A 21971-nucleotide genomic window follows, 5' to 3' on the forward strand; every position below is an offset into this window, starting at 1 on the left:
AAAGCACAGCACTAAGAAGCTAAAGCCACTTCCGCATGAGTTCGATCCCCGCCTGCCCTAGAGGTGACCACATGGCATGGCAGACCTCTCATGACCCGCCCGCTGCTCAGCAGTGTACTTCGTCGATCTGCCTGTTCTGCTCCCCTCTCTGTCTCTGGTGAATCCTCTCACCCTCCGCATCTCTACCCCAGTTCTGTATGAATAAATAAATCTTTAAAAATAAATAAATAAATAACTGGGGTGAAAAACCAAAGAACGGATGGGAAAAAAGGTAAAAGACCAAGAAGGGCTAACATAGGTGAAAGAGGAGTCCTACAAGAACAGAAAGAAGACTAGGAGGAATATATTTCAAAAGACAATGTCTAAGAATATTCTAAAACTTAAAAAAAAAAAAAAAGCCACAAATTCAAGAAGCTGTATATAAGCCAAAAAGATGTCTTTGGCCCCTCCCTGGTGGCACAATGGGTTGAATCACAGCACTCTGAAGCTAGTCACAGCCACTGCAGCACGAGTTCGATCCCTACCCAGGGGGGGTGATGCACATGGTATGAACAGACCTCTCCTGACCAGCCTGCTGCTCCCCTCAGCAATGTACTTCATGGCTCTGCCTATTCTATCCTCCACCCTGTCTCTGGTGAATCCTCACCCCCTGCACCTCTGGCCTGTACCCCAGTTCTGTATACATAAATAAATCTTAAAAAAAAATAAAAGATATCTTCTTACAGGCAGAGCAAAATCCTGTCAACAATAATCCGTTTTAAATGAATATGAAGTTATCAGCAGCCACTACAGCATGAATTCAATCCCCAGCCAAGGAGCTGACCCACATGACACACCAGACCCTTCTTGTCTCCCACTGCTCCCCTCAGCAGTGTTTTCAGTAGATCTACTTGTTCTGTCTCTGACAAATCCTCTCACCGCCAGCCCTCCAGCCCCCATACCTCTAGTCTATACCTGTTTTTGTATGCATAAATAAATAAATCTTCAAAATAAAATAATTCCAAATGGAAATACTATAGATAACACAAAAAGATAAATATGTGGGTAAATATAAATAAATTTTGATTATATAAAACAGCAAAAATATTTGTGAGGCATAAAATACATAGTTAAAATATCAGATAACATATAGCTCACAATAGGATTAAGTGGAATTTAAAAGTTGTGAGGCCTTTATCCAAAAAGAAAGTAACATTACAAATGGATATTAAGCTTTGATAATGCGTCTGTTAAAACATCTAAGGTCACACACACATGACCTTTAAAAAGTGTATAACTTCCAAGTTAACAGAAGTGGGGCAAGAGGCAGAGGCATGAAACTATCCAATTTCTTTTTTAAAGATTTATTTATTAATTCGTACAGAACTGGGGTACAGGCCAGAGATGAGGAGGGTGAGAGGCTTCACCAGAGACAGAGCAGGGAGCAGAACAGGCAGATCGACAAAGTACACTGCTGAGGGGAGCAGCGGGCGGGTCAGGAGAGGTCTCCCACACCATGTGGTTCTTCTCTGGGGTAGGCGGGGATCGAACTCATGCAGAATTGGCTTAAGCTTCTTTGTGCTGTGCTTTAACCCGCTGCGTCACCAGGGAGGGCCCAATTTTTTTTTTTAAGATTTTTTTTTTTAATTCATACAGAACTGGGGTACAGGCCAGAGATGCGGAGGGTGAGAGGATTCACCAGAGACAAAGTGGGGAGCAGAACAGGCAGATCGACGAAGTACACTGCTGAGGGGAGCAGCAGGCCCGTCAGGAGAGGTCTGCCGCGCCATGTGGTCACCTCCAGGGCAGGCGGGGATCGAACTCATGCGGAAGCAGCTTTTAGATTCTCAGTGCTGTGCTTTAACCCACTGCGCCACCAGGGAGAGCCCGAAACTATCCAATTTTTTAAAAGGAAATGACAGAAAATGACAGGTGACCAAAAGGCACATTAATAAATCCTGTATGAGGTGCATATTAACATGACCTCAATCAAAACTCATTAAAAAAATGAGTAAAATGTCAGGTGTAAATGACATAAATGTAAATGGATGAACTGTTCTAACTCAGGCTCAGGAGAGACAGCGCCTGTAGGTGCCTTCTGGCTGTGGGCCTTAGGGCAATAACGTCTCCATAAAAGAATCAAGAGTTCTACTTTCTCCTGTATTTTCTGAAAGAACTTGAGTAGAATTTCTATTGTTTAATTTACATTTACCCTAATTTTTATCATCTCTGGAGCTTTTGGCCTCTTCATATAAAGCCAGTTTCCATCACAACACATTTCTTCTGCTTAAAGAACTTTCTTTACCATTTCTTGTAGAGTGAATCTGGGACATCTCATTCTTTCAATTCTGCTGGTATTTAAAAAGTACTTTCCTGTGACCCATCAGCCTCTGTTCATCCCTGGGCATAGATTACTTGTTGACTTTTCTTTTTTGCTTGCTATATTTCTAATATGAAATTCCATTACCCTCTGGCCTGCAGAATTTCTGACCAGAAGTCATTTAATTCTCTCCTTTGCACCTCTGAATGTGATGTTTCTTTGGTCTCTGGCTTCTGCCAAGATGAGCTCTTGTTCATTACTTCCGGCAGTTTGAAGAGGCCGTGCCCGGGGTGGAGACTCAGCTTGTGCACCTTTTCCTTGCCTGGATCTTTAGTTTGTTGTCTTTCATTCATTTCAGAAAAACCTTGGTCATTATTGCTTCCAGTAAGTTCTTCCCTATTCTCCTTCCTCACTCTGAGATTACAGTCGCTCATATGTTAGATCATTTTAGACTTCTCTCAAAGTCACTGGAGATTTCCTTCTACTTTAATCATTCTTTTTTTTTTAATCTTTGAGTTTCAGATGCATAATTTCTATCTCTAAGTCCACGGATTGTTTCCTCAGTTGTAGCCAAACTGCAGTTGGGCCCAGTGAAGCAATGTGTCCTCTCTATCACCCTGCCTTCCGGTATTTTCATTAGCTTATTTTTACAGCATCCTTCTCCGCTGAAACACCCGCATTTCTCTTCACGTTGCCCTGAGGAAGCAGGCAGCGCTATGTCCCTGTGCCCGGCAGCAAACACCCACACACTTGAGCACCAAGCTGGACTCTTGCCTATCTCTTGCCTTGCCCCCACGCAAGGCCGCCTATGGAAAAGAGCTGGTGAACGAGTGCAACATTCCCTTGTGTCTGGTACCGCAAGCTTCTCTGAATGGGTCCGCTAGCCAGCAACAGCCCTTACAGGCGTGTCAGCATGTGTTGAGTTTTTCTAGCAGTCTTACACGGTGGCTACTTGATCTTCCCATTCGCTCCAAAGCTGGCGCCCCCGAGCCCCATCTTTCCTCAGAGGGGCTGGAGTTCTTCTGAATTTAATTCATTTCATTCACTTGTGTGCACCTGTGATGGGGCCAAACGTCACCGCTGTGTTGTTCGGATGGGAGGGAGAGCTTTTCGCATGTTTCACGTCTAGGGTAGTCTGGCACTGACTGATTTGTTTCTGAGGCCTAGAAATTTTATTCACTCTCTTACTAGCTTAATCATATATTTAAAAGGGGCTTTTTGTATTTCATCAAGCACTTTCAGGTATTCTGATTTGGAAAATTTTCAAGGATATCTAGTTCATCACAGTATCAAAAAGTCAGTTAATTCATAAAGTTTTAAAACAAACCCTATATGCCTTTATTACAGTGGGATATGTATCTTTTTTGTTATATAGTTTTCCAAAATTGATAAATAAAAATGTCTATAAATGGATTCTTCATATCACTCAAATATCTAGTTAAATACAATATTGAAATAGTAACAGTAGTATCACTATCATAGAAATAAAGGGTTTTCCAATAAAAGAACTTCAAAAGTTCCAGTTCATTTTTATTATAGGCAAGGTGAAATAATAATCAATTAGGTGACTAAGAAGCACATGTGAAAACATTAGTCTTCACTAGAAGTACTAAAAGGCAATAGTTTTAGTATTAGGAAGATTTGCTTATGTAACTTACTGTATATAACCAAAGTAACTATAAATTCAGTAAATATTTCTATCAAATTTAATTATTTAAAATAACATTGTACATCTATTTTGTCCATAAACACAAATAGACATAAGAAAAACCATAACAGAGACATTACTTTTTAAATACACTATGATCAATGTACTTGATTTTTGAGCTATACATTATAGAACAGCTATTTCTAGCACCTGTTCATTCTCCTTTGTACCTTGGTGAAATAGAATAAAAATGCATCATTTATTCTTCCTAGCCCATAAGAACTCTTAGCAAGGTCAATTCTGAGCCTGATGAGTTTTTAAATTAATCTTACTTGATAGAAATGATTTCACTTCACCCACCCCCACTGTACAGTGCCCCTGTACTCAGCTGTCAATTGAGTGTTATACTCTACAGTGGAGTATTCATGGCCTGCAGGGGGTCTGGAACATCGAGTTCTGCTTATTAGATCTACCGTTGTTTTCACAAAGTTCCTTTTGTTTTTCATAAAAATGAACTTTTAACTCAGCTCACAAAACATGGCCTACACATTAAGACATCTCCTTTTATGTTAAAGCTTACAAGCCAAAGTAAAAGGCAAACTGTATTGTCTGTTTATGCTCTTCAATTCCCTTAATTAAAAGTATTATTTTTTCTTGGTTCAGTGTGAGAGAAAATTATAAAATGCCATGCTTCCTAGAAACCTCCCAGCAAAACAGTAACAGTTAAACAGTGAGTTTTTATTTATTTAGTTATTTATGCCTAGATTTCTCAAGTATAAAATGAAAGTTGACTGGAATTGCTGTAAGAAATCTAAAAGGATATAGCTAAAGCATCATATACAAGGCCTGGCCCACAGTAAGCATCTCTACACATTACCACTGGTCCAATGCATGTGACAATGGAAAAAGGACTTAAAAAATAAAACTTTTTAATGAAAAGTAGTTATATTTGTATAGCAAAAGTATTCTGTGAAAATTTGAACCTAAGAACTTTTTTTAAAATCTACCTATATTCATTGGATAAGTTATTCTAATAAATAAGCACATTGGGATTGACAGTTTCTAATATGTTCATACATCAAACTGAATTCATATAAAATTAATAAAAGTAGGATCGTCACTTTCCAGAATTGTTGGGGACCGAGGCCGGCATCTGGCGTCTGTCAGCAGCCATAAAAAGGTGAAATGGAGTCCGGAAGAGAAAAACATCCGGGTTGTAAAAGGCCTGCGGGAAGAACTCCCTGCCCCCACCTTTTCTTTCTCCTCTTTCTTTTCTCACCCACCTATTATCAAAACACTGCTCCATTCTCGCCCATTTTTGTCCCTCGCGAGAACCATGTTATCAAACACTGCTACATGTCTAGTGTCCATTGGCTTTCTCCCTTCCCAACTTCTGCATCCTCCACCTCTTGTATTTTATATAAACCAGATAAAAACAAAATAAACTCTCTCTCTCTCTCTGTTCTGATACACGCGTGTGACTGCTTCCTTTGTTCGCCGGACCTGGGGCCCCGACTCTCCGGCCTTGCTGGTCAAGGTCCTCGACACAGAATCATAATTGCACATTGGCTATGTCTCTTCAATCCTTCCCCTAGTAGTCTTTTCCCCCCCGCTCTCCCAACGTAGGTCTCACTAGGAACCAGTGGGTCAGGCCAGCAGGCCATTAGTCTTCCAGGCAGCTGCTGTTGTCTCAGAACATAACATCAATCAATGCTCACACGAAACATCACTCTGGAGTGGCTCTCATTTTCAAGCACTGTTCCAGGTTCTGGGGCTACCGTGATGAGCTAGACTAATAGCACAGAGCTCTCACAGAAGAGCCGAGCGTGAGCAGGGCAGAGAGCCTCTGGGGCTCTCGGAGCTACATGAGGAGCTTCGCTTCATCTCAAGTGGAAGTCGTTGGCTCCAGTTTCCTGTGGTAAAAAATTACCACAAACTGAGTGACTTAAGGTAACAGAAATGTATTAACTCACAGTTCCGAAGGCCAGGAGTCTTAATCAATCCCACCTAACAGAAATGAATTACCAGAAAGCCACCCTCTCCCGAGAGGCGGGGCCAGAACCACTACGCCTTCCCGCGGCCGCGGCCTTGGGGGCGGCTGCACCGCCCAGTCTTGGCTCCATCTTCACTGAGTCGGAGCTTTCGTGTCCACGGCACACCTTTCACTGCTTTCCTCTAATGAGGACACACGTGATGGCACTTACGGCCAGCCCAGGCAATGGAGGATAATCTACCTGCCTTAAAGTCCTTAATTTAAGTGCATCTGTAAAAGTCCTTTTTCTAAAGAAGATAATAGGGTCCATGGATAATACCATTTGGTGGTCATTATTCTGCTGACTACAATAATTTTCATGCAGGAAAATGGTAAGATATGATTGATGATTTTAAAAAGTCCTCTCAGAAGAAAAAAAAGTAACAGTAAAATGAGGGATGTATTAGTTACCTGACTCTGGCAATCTTTCACAATGTATACACATATCATGTTGAGCTAGTACTACAAATACATACCATTTTAATTCTCAAAAAAAAACTGTAGATTGTTCCTCAGTAAATAAAAGATCAGAAATCTGGCTGAGTGCACTTGTGGTGAGGAGGTTGCGGGACAGAGTGGAGGAAGCAACAGGCCCAGTTAGGAGGCTGCTAAAGTCAGTCACCACAGAGCACTGATGGCAACATGATCTGCTGTGGATACAACGGGTGAGTGAAGAGGCTGTGTGGTAGTGGAGAGGGAGGACTTCAGACTCAAGACTTCCTGTTCAAGCCTAACAAGACCAGTTGTCTGATTTGGCAAAGATAATTTAACTGAAGCTGTTTTCTTCTCAGGGGACACTTATAGAGACAAAAGTGTGTCATGCATTTGACAGCACGTGGCTCCTGACACACCATTAGACCTCGGTAACTTTATACTGCAGTTGTTTTTTATTTATTCACATTTTCTATTGTATGATTTGATGTCATAAATTTTGCTCCAAAATAAGGGAAAAAACACAAGTATTCAATGACTCAACAGATACTTTTGCACCTCTTTATAAGGGAGACACTGATGTAATGTGCTGTAGTATCACTGCTATTATATATGTATATGCATGTTTGTATGTATGTATATGTATGTATGTATAAGTGCATATACAATAGCAATGTTATGTTTGTGTATACTGTATGTATAATATCCCATTACTATATTTTGTAAAGGATTATAGTATTTTAGAAATTTATCTTGACAAAATTTTTTTCACATCTATGTAATGTCCAAGTCAAATATTAAATCTAACATCTAAATTTTCAATTTAAAATAAGTGAGAGAGAATTCAATCAATAAAATTTTTTTTTAAATTATTCTTTAAACATACCCTAGGATTAAATCATATAATCCAGGTATGTTATAACAACTATATTTAAAAATGTCTCCATATCTAGGGAATTTAAATTACAGGTCAAAATATTTCCTTTCTGGGTTCTTATTTAAATTTTAATTCACTGCCAGTCTTTTTACTCTGGACACAACTTAGTAACTCGTGGAAGTACTATGGATTACCTCACTTCTAATTCTGACTGTGACACTTTATTTTTAGCCCTTGAATTCCTTCAAATCTAAAACAGTGAAAATAGCAACCTATTAAAAAAAAATTTTTATTCGCAAGTGTGTTAGACAAATAAACACATAACTAGCAAAACCTCCATCATCACTTTATCTGATATTCTTAAAGATAAAGGATGCATTCTAAATGCTGCTTTTGCTCTTAAAAACACGGTGAGACTCGAAAATTATTAACATCTTACAAAATATTTACAACAAAAATATTTACTGCTCATATCTTCAAATTCTCTAAAAGTACATCATTACCAGAAGATTCATATTAGTAAATACTATTGTAACTATTGTCCCATAGATTAATAAGCTGACAACTAAGATACCCAGACCCAGCAGAACCAGATGGATGTCACAGCCAGAAACAGGAGTCATTCTTACTTCCCAAATCCCAGCTGCTTCCAAGTTCTGCTCACTCTCCCTCGATAAACATCTCTCTTGCCCTGCTGTCCTCTCTTAAGCCAACCATCAAATAACACAAGGCCTGCTGTAGACCCGTCTCACTCCAGTCCACTCTCCACGCAATTATCCAAATGATTACGGTGAAATGGAAATGGGTAAGTCACTGCTCTGCTTAGAGACTGCGTGGGCGCCAGTGTCCCACGAAAGACCAACTGCCCCGGCAAGCTCTCACACTGACCTGTCTCTAACCTTTTTCGAAATCACACCTTGTGCTCTCCACTGGATTCCACCCATAATCTCTCAAACGCTGAGCAAAGCTAGGGCTCTCTGCAGCCCTTCTGCCTGGACTACTCATTCCTGACTCTTCAAGTGGCTACATGGTCCATTCCCTGCAGTTTTAGGCTTCTCAGAGAGGTGTTCATTGACCTCCCAAAGCCCAGTACCCCTCCCCTTCGCTGGTTTCCGCCTCTGTACTGTACCTGCTTAAAGGCAAGTTCTGTTTCAACCCCCCTATTTTCTCAGTGCCTAAGCAGTACCTGCCACTCAGTATTTATGAATGAATGAGAACACCACTGTTATTAAATGCTCACTTTGACATGCTGTTTTACAGAATTAATTAAAAAATTATGGCCATGGCAAAAGTGAATAAAGTGGCTATGTGAAATTTTTGTCATGGTTTGATCACTGAAAGCAACCACTTGCAAAGCAAGGCTGAATTCAAGAGGCTGCCAAACAAGAGCGCCAGTCTACCTGAATGCCTGAGTGCAATGATTAAAAAATGATTTGCACAAAAACGTAGGTTTTACAATTTTAAACAAGGTTCATTATATATTAAATCCTGATAGAAGTCGCTTTTATTGCCCCCATAAAGCCTTTCCTCTTTGCTTAACTATTCAGCAGAATAATTATATAATGCCAGAATAGCATCATTGAATTCTCTGGGATTCTTGTTCTTTAGCAGTTTTACATACACCTCGATGACAAATCTAATCTGGGACTATCGTCCACACTTTCCTATCTTTCTTAGTACCTGGCAAGGAAAATGAGAGTCCTAAATAAATGAGTGTTGACTAGCTAGAGAAATGTATGAAATCACTCAGCAACAATGAAGGTCTTTTTAGTACATACTCTTTAACATGTGTTTTCTTTATATCCATTGACTCTGTTAATCTTTGCATTTATGGATTAACTTTAAAGACTCATTAAAATCCTACCTTCTCTAACTCAGTTATATTGTTTCAACTTATACATTTGAGTCTTTATATAAATATACCATAGAGATGAGTATGCTATTCTTTATAGATATTCCCATAAAATTAACATTTTAAGTATTGTTATTTAACTGGCTTTATTCTGAACTCACTAGAAAAGGATTTTTCAAAATAGTTCAGAGACCTTTGAAGAGTCACTACTGTCTCTCTATCTTTTATTCTTGCTATGAGAATTATTCATTCTTCTGTCTGGACTAGATTTAGCCTGCTTGGCATAGATGGATAGTATGCTCCATTTTTAATTTAAGTCACTAATATACAATAACTCTTAAGTCAACAGGACTAAGCACCTGTTTCCTTCCCTATTGTTTAACTGGTACACCCAAGAGTCATGCCAACCAACTCAGGTCAATAAATGTCGCCAAAGTTGAATAGGAAATTAAACCTGATCTGTGAAGACTTAATTCCACTGGATTATGACATATGTCTGCAAAAAACAGATATGAAAAGCTGATTCACTTTTGAATCACATATTATGCTGAAATGAACATCTTCTCAATATACCATTGTAGCCTGTAAAAAAATTCATAATGCTTATACAGGAATGTGGGCAGCTTGTGAAGATTGCCTGTTACATCTCTGCTCTAAAGCATAGTAACTGGAGCCATGGGATAGATCCCCAAAATTAAAACCCAAGGAAGAACTATTCAACCACTTTAAACACAAATTTATGAAAAAGTTACAACCAAAGGGAAAGCCAAAACAAAATATGGGGAACTCACCATGGTCAAACATGATCCCCACTAGAATGTAACTTCCCCTGGCACCATTATAAGCTCCCTGAGGAGAAACTATATTTTGCATACAGGTTTTGCACACCTAATTTGCAAAGAAATAAGTCATTAAATATTTAGTAATTTATGCTAATAATATATGTAATAGAGGAAAGAACTTTCTAGTAGACCAAATATTTGTTTCTAGCAGGAAAACTAATTTTGAAGGATTTTAGAAAGCACAAAATTAGTATAAAACTAAAATTGTGATAACCGTAATTCAATCTTTATTTAATGATTCTTCAGAAGTCACCACAATCATTATCAGGAATCATTAGGAATACCAGTTAAAACATATTATCAGGGTTTTAGAGGTACCCCAAATTAGGTCAGCAGAATTACCAAATATGATTTTATGTGAATAATTAAGAATTTTAGCTGCTAAAAAGCTAACTATTAAAATACTTCTACTGAGAAAATGAAAGTATCTTCATAACTTAAGATCTCTATTTCTCCATTTCTATCAGCTAAATTCTGTAACTAATTTCCTCATACTTCAAAATATATAACATAACATTGCCTCCACTCGATGATTAGGTACAAAGCTCAGCCATCAAAAGCTCTAAAATTTTCTGCTGACAATGGTAACACATTGCCAAGGAAAATGAGAAATTCAAATCTTATTTTACAATGACTTACTCTGACTTTTGGCAAGACTCTCCTTAGTGTTTCAGCAGGATTCTGTCGCATCAGAAATGGAAGGTTTGCAATCACACTTGTTCCTTGGATATCTTGACCAGCACTTATAAAGGAAACACAAATGTAAAAGCTGTAAATGAAAGTTGAATTCCTGGTTTACAATTATTTATTTAAAAATGACTTTTTATGGATAAACACTTAGACTTATGACAAAATTTTAACTTTCAAGCACATCACTTAGGTACAAAAATAAAACCAAAACCAGAATTCCTTAAGAAAGAGTATAGTAAAGATTTTAAAGATATTAATTATGCTCATACTAAAATAAAATACTCTACATGCATGTCTCAAGTCTAACAGTCTTAAGATTATTATTACATGCTTACTTTAAAACTGTACCTTCCTTCTTGTGGTGGAGCAATCTGCTATACTTAATAAAAATATACATGGGAAACTTTCACTATGGTGAAATGTTACTTATTTTAACAATAGGGGTGAAAAGATCAACTACAGAATTATAGGATAATTTTCTTCTGGTACAATGGAATTACCTGTTGCTCTAGGCTGACTCTGATTTACCAGAAACTTCTTAAAGATAATCTCAATATTCTTAAAGGTCACCGGGTAGACTACATTGTACCTTTTTGACACAACACTTATTAGGTTTTTAAAGCCTTATCAAAATAATCATATTTATACTGTAAAGTCCTACAGACTACAAAGGAAAGAAAAAGTCCAAACAAAAGGATACTACAAAGAAATAGAACCGAGAAACTCCAGAAACTAAGGCATTCCATTTGAATGCTATAAGGGGACAGCTCTAGAACCAAGAAATCAGATAAGGCATCATGACCTATACCTTCTTCAAGGTTTATGAAACAAACTACACATAAAAATGGGAACTACATATGGGTCAAAATCTAATTCTGCATATACTTATTAAAAGAAATAATGAGTGAATTAATATCCCTACAATGATGAAAGACAGACTTACCTAGAAAACAACTAAAATCTACTATTTCTCAACAAGCAAAAATAATAATAATTAAATGTATAAGATATGGAAAATCCAGAAGAAATATACTTAAGAAAACTCAGAAAGAATGTGACAGACTTAGGAAAAAGGTGATGTAACACAGGGAAAAAAAAATAAAAGAAATATATCAGGGCCCTCCCTGGTGGTTCAATGTATTAAAATGCAGCACTATGAAGCTAGCAGCAACTGCTTCGGTGAGAGTTTGACCCCCTGCCAGGAAGGTGACCCACATGGTGCAAAAGACCTCTTCTGTCTCCTCGCTGCTCCCCTCAGCAGTATACTTCAAAAATCTTCCTGCTCTGGGAGTGTAATGGACCAGGTGAGAAAATAACAAGAATAATGAACAGCCATATACCAGAGACATTTTGTGGGGGTGGAATGGGATCAAAAATGGGGGGGTGGAGAGGGAAGTGCACGGGATTATGGCGATGGCACATGGGTGACTTGGTGTTAGGAAACCCGTGGGGATTACAATGGAGATGGAAGAAAAAAAAAAAAGTACACAAAATGATGTAAAAATAAACTGTTATTAAAAAAAAAAATCTTCCGGCCCTCCCTGGTGGCGCAGCGGGTTAAAGCACTGCACTGAGAAGCTAAGGCCACTTCCGCATGAGTTCGATCCCCGCCTGCCCGGGAGGTGACCACATGGCGTGGCAGACCTCTCCTGACCCGCCCGCTGCTCCCCTCAGCAGTGTACTTCATTGATCGGCCTGTTCTGCTCCCTGCTCTGTCTCTGGTGAATCCTCTCACCCTCTGCATCTCTGGCCTGTACCCCAGTTCTGTACAAATAAATAAATAAATCTTTAAAAAAAAAAAAATCTCCTGCTCTGTTCCCCACTCTGTCTCTGGTGAATCCTCTCACTGCCCCTGCACCTCTGGTCTGTACCCAGATTCTTGTATGCATAAATAAATTTTTTTAAAAGAAAAAAAATATTTCAGAAAAGATGGTGCTACAAAGAATACAAATATAAATGAATATAGATAATGCCTTGAGAAAATAAAAGGTGAAGGAAAGCTTTTAAAATATAAAATAAGACAAGGTTTTTTAATGGTTGAGGTAACACTACGAATGATTTAGGGATACAGGTTCACACTTCTTCAAATGTGTGTTACCACACAAAACCCATCACCCAAGCACCCATCATCCTCCACCATAGTTTTGATAGAAAGTAAAAAGAATTTGAGAAAAAAGATACATATAAGACAGACAAAAAAGATCCAACATACTTGTAATAGGAGTCACTAAAGGAGAAAACCAAAGCAAGGGAAAAAAAATTTAAGTTATTAAAAAGTAAAGTCAGAAAAAAAATTCAAAAGAATACATCATATACCTGATAAAATAAGTACAACATAACTAACACTGAGATATAGTATTGGACATTAAAGAAAAATCCTTAGGCCTTCAAGCAAAGGGAACAAATTACTTAGCAATAATTAAAAAATCCAAGCAGAACATCATCATACTTTCAGAACAGTAATAAGAGATCAGAAAAGTAAATAATAGTCTGTAGGTGACACAACTTTTAAATAGGACATGATGACAAATTATTTTTCAAACGTGGATGTAAGTTGTAATCACCATGATCTCTACCAAATGTAAATTTTAGATTAAATTTCTACAATCAATTTATGTCTGGCCCTTCTCCATCCAGGAAGAAAAATAGATAAATGTAATGCACCAGGAATTATGACTTAGAAGGAAGCAAATGGGTTAGGTAGTGGTTCCCAGCGGAAAGGGACCCCATCTCCTCCAGGACACATATGACAACACCAGAGACACACGTCACAACTTAAGGGGTGCTGCTCTCATCCAGTAGGTATTATGTGGTGATGCTGCTAAACAGCCTACAGCACACCCACAGCCACCCACAACAAATGTCAATGTCTAAGAAACACTACAATTATTGACCAGTAAGAATGGCCATTTCATATTTGCAATCAATGCACTGAGCTTAGCAGAAATGTATTTTCAGAGATTTCAAGGAAATGTATGCAGTTAAAATTTGTTCCCACCCCACAGATTCAGGTTCAATAGATTTTGGTGAGGCTTGAGAACTGGATTGCTAACTAGCTGATGATGTGTTTCCAGAAAGGCAGGGATGGGGGTTGTCAGATGACAGCCGATTGTTCAGATATTTTAAGACTACATAAGTGAGATGAGCAGGGAGGTGGGATTGAGAGAGAGGAGGAGGAGAAAGAGGAAGAGGAGGAGGAGTCACATTTTGAAAACTACATAAATGAAGTAAGCCAAGACCACAGAAGCAGTTGGCCCAAGTGGGAGAGGCCCAGCTGTCTCAAAGCATGTGTTCACTACTTTTGTTAGCCCTGGTGAGGGGGCTCCTCTCGATCACTGCAGCTTGAAAGTGCTATGGGAACTCTGCGCAGGGAGCAGAGGGAGTAGCATGAGGGCATGTTAGAGAAAAGTCTGATGGAAATTTGGGAAAGGCCTGTGGGTGGGACAAAAGAAAGAGTGTGAAGCGTCGCCGTGGCTATCCAGCGAAGTAGGTACTGGGAAGTCTCGGATGATATGATCTCCCGCCGACAGCAGTCACTGTCCACAACCCAAACATGTGTGCCATCCGCTGATCGGAAGGCACCCCAAAACAATCAGCATGGTTTAAAGTTAACAGCATAGAATTCATGTATTGCTATTCAACCTGGTATAAATCATTCTAAGATAAACATTTAATCAATGTTACACTTTCTTTTTCTACAAAGCACAGTCACTGGACTTCACAGCCTACAGCTTTCCTCTGAAGGGCACCAAGAACACGCATCCTGCCTCAACACAAACTGCTCCTTTCGCCCCAACTGTGCTAGACCTTAGACACATTCCTTCCCTAGGATGCTCACTCAGAGTCAGAAAGCGCACAGGCCACTCAGCGAACATTCTTCTAAAGCTAAAAAGAACTGGGTTAATCATGGAATCTGTACACCTAGTGGCTAAAAAGGAAAGAAGGGGGAAAAGACTAGCTAAGTGGGTAAATTTAGGACAGCTATCTTTTAAATTCTAAATTAATGTTACTAATTATTTTATTCCCACTGGGAGATGCACCTATTTTAAAAAGCCATTTATGGTAGTATCTTAAAGCAATGAAAACACAAGTCAATCCACTCAAGCATTTTTGTCATAATAAAAAGCGTCCCAGGCCCTCCCTGGTGGCGCAGCGGGTTAAAGCGCAGCACTGAGAATCTGAAGCCACTTCCGCATGAGTTCGATTCCCGCCTGCCGCCTGCCGCCTGCCCCGGAGGAGACCACAGGGCGTGGCAGACCTCTCCTGACCCGCCCGCTGCTCCCCTCAGCAGTGTACTTCGTCGATCTGCCTGTTCTGCTCCCCACTCTGTCTCTGGTGAAGCCTCTCACCGCCCCTGAGCCTCTGGCCTGTACCCCAGTTCTGTATGAATAAATAAATAAATATTAAAAAAAAAAAAAAAAAAGCGCCCCAGACGTCACTGACAGGCCAGGTCCTGCCAGTCCAGGCCACTGCCTCCTGTGAGTGCCACGTAGCTAGTTTTCACCCCCTCTATTTCCGTAATGCTTTGCCCAAAGTCTACACTTCTCAGCACGCAGGGCAGCATCTGGCATACCACAAGAACTCCAGTTACCTGTTGATTTAAACTAAATGTGTCCCACTTCATACCAGCAACCATCACCAAAGGTCAGCACTTATCACTACCAGGAAATGTTCCATTCTCGAATCTCAGACTCTGTGATGTAACTTGCTGACCATAAACACTTAATTTTCTTTGTTCTATAGCTAACTCCACTTTTTACCCTCACTACATTTCTAATCCCCCAATTTCTCCTGTTCTCTAGTTTCTAATCTTCCTCCTGCTTTCACTTCTTCCAGGCCAGCACGAACCTCCCTGTTACTTCAGTTGCAATGTCATGAATGTCCCCACCCTTACCTCTTTAATTCAGTCCCTCCAAAACAATAAAAACAGTAGTAACATACTATTTGCTAGATATGATGTTAATAAGCACCTTACTGACAGTCATATTATTTAATTCTCACAAAAATCTTAGGAGGTAGATTGGATGCCATTATTAGCACCACTGTATAGATGAGGAAATTAGGGCTTGGGAAGAGGAAGGGACTTTCCCTACACAGCTGCTGTTGCCAGCACAACCCCAGCACCCTTGTGTTACCCATCACACTTCCTTGCCTCTGTCAGCCTGAGCACCCCAGTTGTTTTGTCCATCCTAATTAGGTAGCACTATAAAAAGCTGCAAAACTATGCTACTTAATACTTCTTAAAAACACACAATTTAAAAAAAAAAAAAAGCTGATCCTCAACGATGCCAAAAGAAACAAAATGATAGCTGATTTGTGGGATATCAAGAAAAGGACCAGAAACTCGGCATACTTATTGCCTAGCGAACTTTGAGATGCAATTATCTTGGGTCTCTAAAAGTATGCTTCTTTACAAAACCCACATAACTTGTCCATAGAGAGGAAAGTGCATGTTAGAGCAGACCCAGAGTTTGACGCACTCTATTCTTACACCGTACTTCAATCTGTGAGAGCTCAAAATCCAGTAAAGAAGACAGAGTCAGACATGAAGAACTCTGGCTGTAAAGCAAGAAGTCCTATCTGCCATTTGAACAACCCTCATAGTTTAAGTCATCACTGAACAACCGGTAGCATAGCAGGAAGGAGCAGACACCATGCACAAATGATTGCTAGTGGAGAAATTAATCCAGCAACTAGCTTTGTTCCTGTTTAATAATGTGCAAGGTATTGCATGCATCCAGAGCTTGTGATTCCATCCTAGCAGCTCTTGGTTCAAGAATCCAAAACACAGCGCAGAAGCTGCTGGTACTATGTTTGAATTTACAAAGATGAAGTAGATGTCACATCTATCTTTTTATGAGCTCACAATGAAAACTGAACTTCACATAGTTGATATTTAATGACTTCTATACTCAAATTATAACAGCCTGATTTAATGAATAGAATAATCAATTAACCTAGAGAATTAAACTTCCAAAGACAAAACCTTCTTTTATAACAAAAGCAACTCCAAATCTAAAGGAGAACATAATGAATACCAATCCATGACCGCCGAAAATTTTCAAAAGTGGTATATTTTCATGTCACAACCATAAACCTGATCCTTAATAACATTAATTAACTCTTCAAATCACTGCCATCATAGGTTTCTATAGTTATACCATACCATCCTGTTACAGTCATACTTAAAATCACAGAGAAACAAACTATTATTAATAGTGCAAGAGGAAGAGTGAAAGAAAAATTAACCTCTACGCCAGCCGAGGTATTTTATATACATTATCACATTAATCTGCACAATCTCCTTACTTTACAGCTGAGAAGCCTGAAGCCCAAAAAAAAATGTGACTTATACAAAGTCATCCAACTACTCAAGATTTGAGCCAGCATTCCAACCTATGATTTCCATGTTCACAATGCAGAACCACTGTAATATACAGGATCAATTATCTCTGGATTGATAATTTTACAGAAAAAAAAAATCCTATGATTCATTTGTAACTTTCATGTTGCAATAAATTCTTTTACTGGTAATATCCACTATATGTATTTTTATCCAAAATTTATTCCCATGCCTAGTCAAAATAGCATGATGAAATTTCCTGTTCATTGTGAAGTGACAACCCCTTGTTTCACTGAAGCAGCATTACCAGTTAGGAAGAGAACACGCCTTCCTAATGACTCTTCAGCTTCACGCAGCAAATGCTGAGCCCATTTCTCCCCGCCCTCTTTTTACCAAGAGGGTTCACCCTGTGAAAATGCCCTAGTCTCCCCTCCCCCCTCACACCTCATATTCAATCTCACAGGAATATATAAACTGAGTGTTATTCTTGCTTTTTCTGAAGTATAATAATCTTATTAAGATTACTAAACTTTTCCAATTCTTTATGCAATGCTTTTATATTGCTTACTTTGGTATTTTTCATATAGCAGAAAAAAAAAGAAATGCTTCTTGAAGAAATAAAATCCATAAGACTCAATACTAACCTAATCTTTGACAGAAAGAGAACAATGGTTTCCAAGGTTTCCCTCCAACACAATTTAAAAAGATAGTCAAGTTTCAGTAAGTAATCAGTGAAAGAATACTTAGATAAAAAGTGAGTAGTTCAGTTTTGGGCTGAATTTGAACGACGTTTGAAAAGCCAGGAAGACATTCTGGAAGAGACACCTTGGTGAAGGTAGCCAGCAGCAGTGCTGGCCCAGAGTTCAAGAGAAAAGCTCTAGGCTACAGCCACAGATTTGGAAATCGTGTCACAGAGACAGTCACTGAAATCTAGGAGTGGATAATATGACCCAGAAAGAGAGTTCCTAATAATACACAGTAGTTCCTGCTCACTCATTTGACTGATACTACTGCAAATGGGGCACTGAACCAAAGAAATGCAATACAAAGAAGTCGGTTATAAAATTGGAAAGTTCATAATCAGTCAACCAAAACTCAACCTGTAAAAGCTATGTGAAATGATGACTCCTTTTCTCTAATGCTAACAATCAGATATAACAGAATGCTGGAGCCACAGGGGGCCTTAGAAATGTGTCACCTCCTCACACTGTGACTGTAAAAAACCTGACATGACAGAGACCATGGAAGTTGTTCCAGAGTGACCAGCTAGTTATGGTCAAGGCCAGGACACTAGCTCTTCTGAGCAAGAATCTAAATAAAAACAACAAAACCATCGACCCTGTGAGATCTCTCATAGGTTCTGAAATAACAATTAATACTATACATATTTCCTTCTGTAAAAGAAACAAAATCAATTTTCTCTCTGATGAGCCATATAGTAAAAGAACCATTTAAACACTCCTATCATGCTTTTTAACTATAGAATCACCAGCTCCCTGATTATCTTGAAAGAAAAATATCATCTAAGGAAGTATTACCGTACCACATATCTAACTCAATGAGTAAATATTAATATATAAGTAAACAAGTGACTTTACTCTCATAAATGAGAATAATATGTTGTCCAAAAATGAGATTCACCTATCATACAATCACTCAAGTAGAATAATGGGTTTTTTTAATATGTAACAATTTTTAATGCAAAATTATGATTTGGTAAAATAACAGGTCTTCTTATTTATGCACTATTTACAAAACCAAAAATTTAGAACCAACATATGTGCTTAAATGTGCAAAAATCTGAACATTTTAAAAACATTTTAGAAAATACTAGTCGAAAGAATCAAAACTGACTAATTTACCCTGAGCTCTTTTCCATTAGAGAGAAATAACTTTTCAGAGGACTAGGGAGATGGACACAGTAACCACCTGAGATGACTGGCGTGAGGAGCCCAGAGAAGTTGACAGAATCACAGTGCAAGACTTACCAGTATGACTAGTACATCGCCTCACTTTACTAACAGAGCACAGAAAAGCAAAATGATGTTCCCAAGGTCACTCAGTTGGTTAGTGGCTATGCTCCATGTTTCTTAGCAACAAGGATGAAAAGAAAAGCACAGTTATTAAGCTCTCACTGCCTAGTGAAAGAAATATAATACTAGTCTAGAAGATGACTTTATATGTATTTATTTGTTTGTACATTTTTTTTATTCCCATAAGAGATTAGAACTGAACACAGATTTGTTATAACATATGTAACCAACATTTATATCATATAATATATAAGAGCCAATATGATAAGAGATTAAAACTGAACTAATGTGCTATTTTGAAACATTAAGAACAAGAAGAAAAAGACAGTCACATCTATTCACTCACTAGGGTATCAAGTGGATGAATGTTTTCCAAAATAAAAATAATGGAATTCTGATCCCACAGCAGGTTTCTAAGTATTTGAAAACCATCTTTACTAAACAATTTTTTCAATAGATATATCAGAAAATTACAGAAACTTTTTGGACTGTTATTTTGTAAAAGATTTAATATGTGGGCCCTCCCTGGTGGCGCAGCGGGTTAAAGCACAGCACTGAGAATTTAAAAGCCACTTCCGCATGAGTTCGATGCCCGCCTGCCCCGGAGGTGACCACATGGCGCGGCAGACCTCTCCTGACCCGCCCGCTGCTCCCCTCAGCAGTGTACTTCATCGATCTGCCTGTTCTTCTCCCCACTCTGTCTCTGGTGAAGCCTTTCACCCTCCGCATCTCTGGCCTGTATCCCAGTTCTGTATGAATAAATAAATCTTTTTAAAAAAAAAGATTTAATATGCTTAAATATCAAAAGTGAGAAACAGGAAAATATTATTACACTTCCAAGTTTTTAACCTGTGACATTAAGAGGCACTGATGATGACACTTACTTGAGATAAGAAAGCAAACCACACTTAAGCAAAGACCTGAAAGAAGTGACAAGAGCTACCAATGCTGACATCTGAGGGGGTTTAAAAAAAAAAAAAAAACAGTAAAAGCAGAAGAACAGCAAATACAAAAGCACTCAAGTAGATGTACACATAATGTACAAAGAGGTCAGAAGTATACACCAAATGAAGAAGGTAATAGAAAAGAAAATTACAGCTGTAATGAGGACTAGTAAGGGAAAGGAGATCTATACTGGGGAAGGAAGGAGCAGTTCATAGAAATCAGTATATTCTCAAACCATAATGGAACTAAACTAGAAATCAGTAACAAAAACATTTGTAAAATTACACAATGCTTGGAAATAGATTAATAGACTTAAATGACTTATGAGTAAAAAAAAAGTCTCAAAAGAATTAGTGCCTAGGGGAAATTTACAGCATTAAAGTGCATATATTTTAGAATAGAAGAAAGATCTAAAATTAATATCCAAAGTTTCCACCCTAAGGAAAAAAAATGCAAAAGTAAGATTATAATAAATACCAGAACAGCAATCAATGAAGTTGAAAACAAAAGGAGAGTGAGAAATAGTGAAAACAGAGATTGGTTCTTTGAAAAGATCAATAAAAAAAGATAAACCTCTATCAATACTAATAAGAAATAAAAGCAATTAACAGATGCAAGTTACCAACATCCATAATCAAAAAAGGAAAATCACCAGTGGTCCCACAATCATGACAAGGGAACGTTAGTGTAGTACAATTTGATGCCCACAAATTCAGTAACTTAGATGAAGAGTTAAGTACTTGAAAGACAAAAACTACCAAATCCCACTCAAGAAGAAATAGGTCCAAATTTCCATACTTTACAGAAACTGAAATTTTAGTTAAAGACCTTTCAAAACAGAAAAGTCCAGACCTAACATTTAAGAAGGAATTACCTATTTTTAGATAACTGCTTTAAAAAAAATAGGAAACCACTTTCCAAGTCATTTCATAAACATTATCCTAAAACTAAAACTAGACAAAGATAGCACAAGAAAACTGAAAACCAATATCTCGCATTAATATTAATGTAAAAAAAAAAAACCTCAAACATACAAAAGCAAATAGAGTCCAGAAACATATAAAAAGAAAGCAGGCCTGATTCATGACTTGAAAAACCTAATTCACCATGCTAAAAAAAAAAAAAACATGTAAATTATACCTCTTATTAGTATATCATATATAATATGAATTGTAAGATTAATAAGAAAAAGGTCACCAAACTATGGAAACTTCCTCAACTGAATGACAGCTATAAAAAGTCTACAGTTAACTGGTGAGAGATTGAAAGCTTTCTCCCCCAGGTCAGGAATAAGGCAGATGCTGCCTTGATCAAGAATAACATCACCAGTGATAAGTCATATTGGTAGCACCATGAAATGATGGAGTAAGAAAGCACTTATGGTGTTCTTATCCAGAGCCTATAACTCCAATCTTTTTTTTAAAGATTTATTTATTTATGCATACAGAACTAGGTACAGGCCAGAGGTGCAGGGGTGATGAAAGTATTCGCCAGAGACAGAGTGGGGAGCAGAATAGGCAGATCAATGAAGTACACTGCTGAGGGGAGCAGGGGATGAGACAGGAGAGGTCTGCTGCACCATGTGGGTCACCTCCAGCACCAGGGATGAATTTACACGGCAGTGGCTGCAGCCGGGTTGCAGCACTGCGTCCTGACTCGTTCAGCCACTCAGGAGGGCGCACTCCAATCTAATAGTGAGAAAATCATCAGACAAATCCAAGGTGATGGACATTCTACAAAATATCTGACCAGTACTCTTCAAAACTGTCAAGATCATGAAATATAAAGGGGCATGCATGAAACATTTGGTGAAATCCAAGTAAGTCTGCAGTTCAGTTAAAAGTGACATACTAGGGGCCCTCCCTGATGGCACCAGCGGGTTAAAGCACTACACTAAGAAGCTCAAGCCACTTCCGCATGAGTTTGATCCCCGCCTGCCCCGGAGGTGACCACATGGCCCGGCAGACCTCTCCTACCC

The 21971-nt window shown here is 38.5% G+C and overlaps 1 protein-coding gene across 3 annotated transcripts in view; it reads right to left on the reverse strand.

Annotated features, from left to right (window-relative positions):
- The window catches only part of PPP4R4 (protein phosphatase 4, regulatory subunit 4), an 85348-nt gene that overhangs the window by 48902 nt on the left and 14475 nt on the right, over positions 1-21971 (reverse strand). For all 3 annotated transcript variants that reach the window (XM_012724692.1, XM_004681593.2, XM_012724691.1), the window contains exon 3: positions 10622-10724. In XM_012724692.1, coding sequence (XP_012580146.1) covers positions 10622-10672 — 51 coding nt within the window. In that variant the 5' untranslated portion in view covers positions 10673-10724. The remainder of the gene's footprint in view (positions 1-10621; positions 10725-21971) is intronic.

This window comes from Condylura cristata, unplaced genomic scaffold, assembly GCF_000260355.1.
Source record: "Condylura cristata isolate star-nosed mole 26May11 unplaced genomic scaffold, ConCri1.0 scaffold00013, whole genome shotgun sequence".
NCBI lineage: Eukaryota > Metazoa > Chordata > Mammalia > Eulipotyphla > Talpidae > Condylura > Condylura cristata.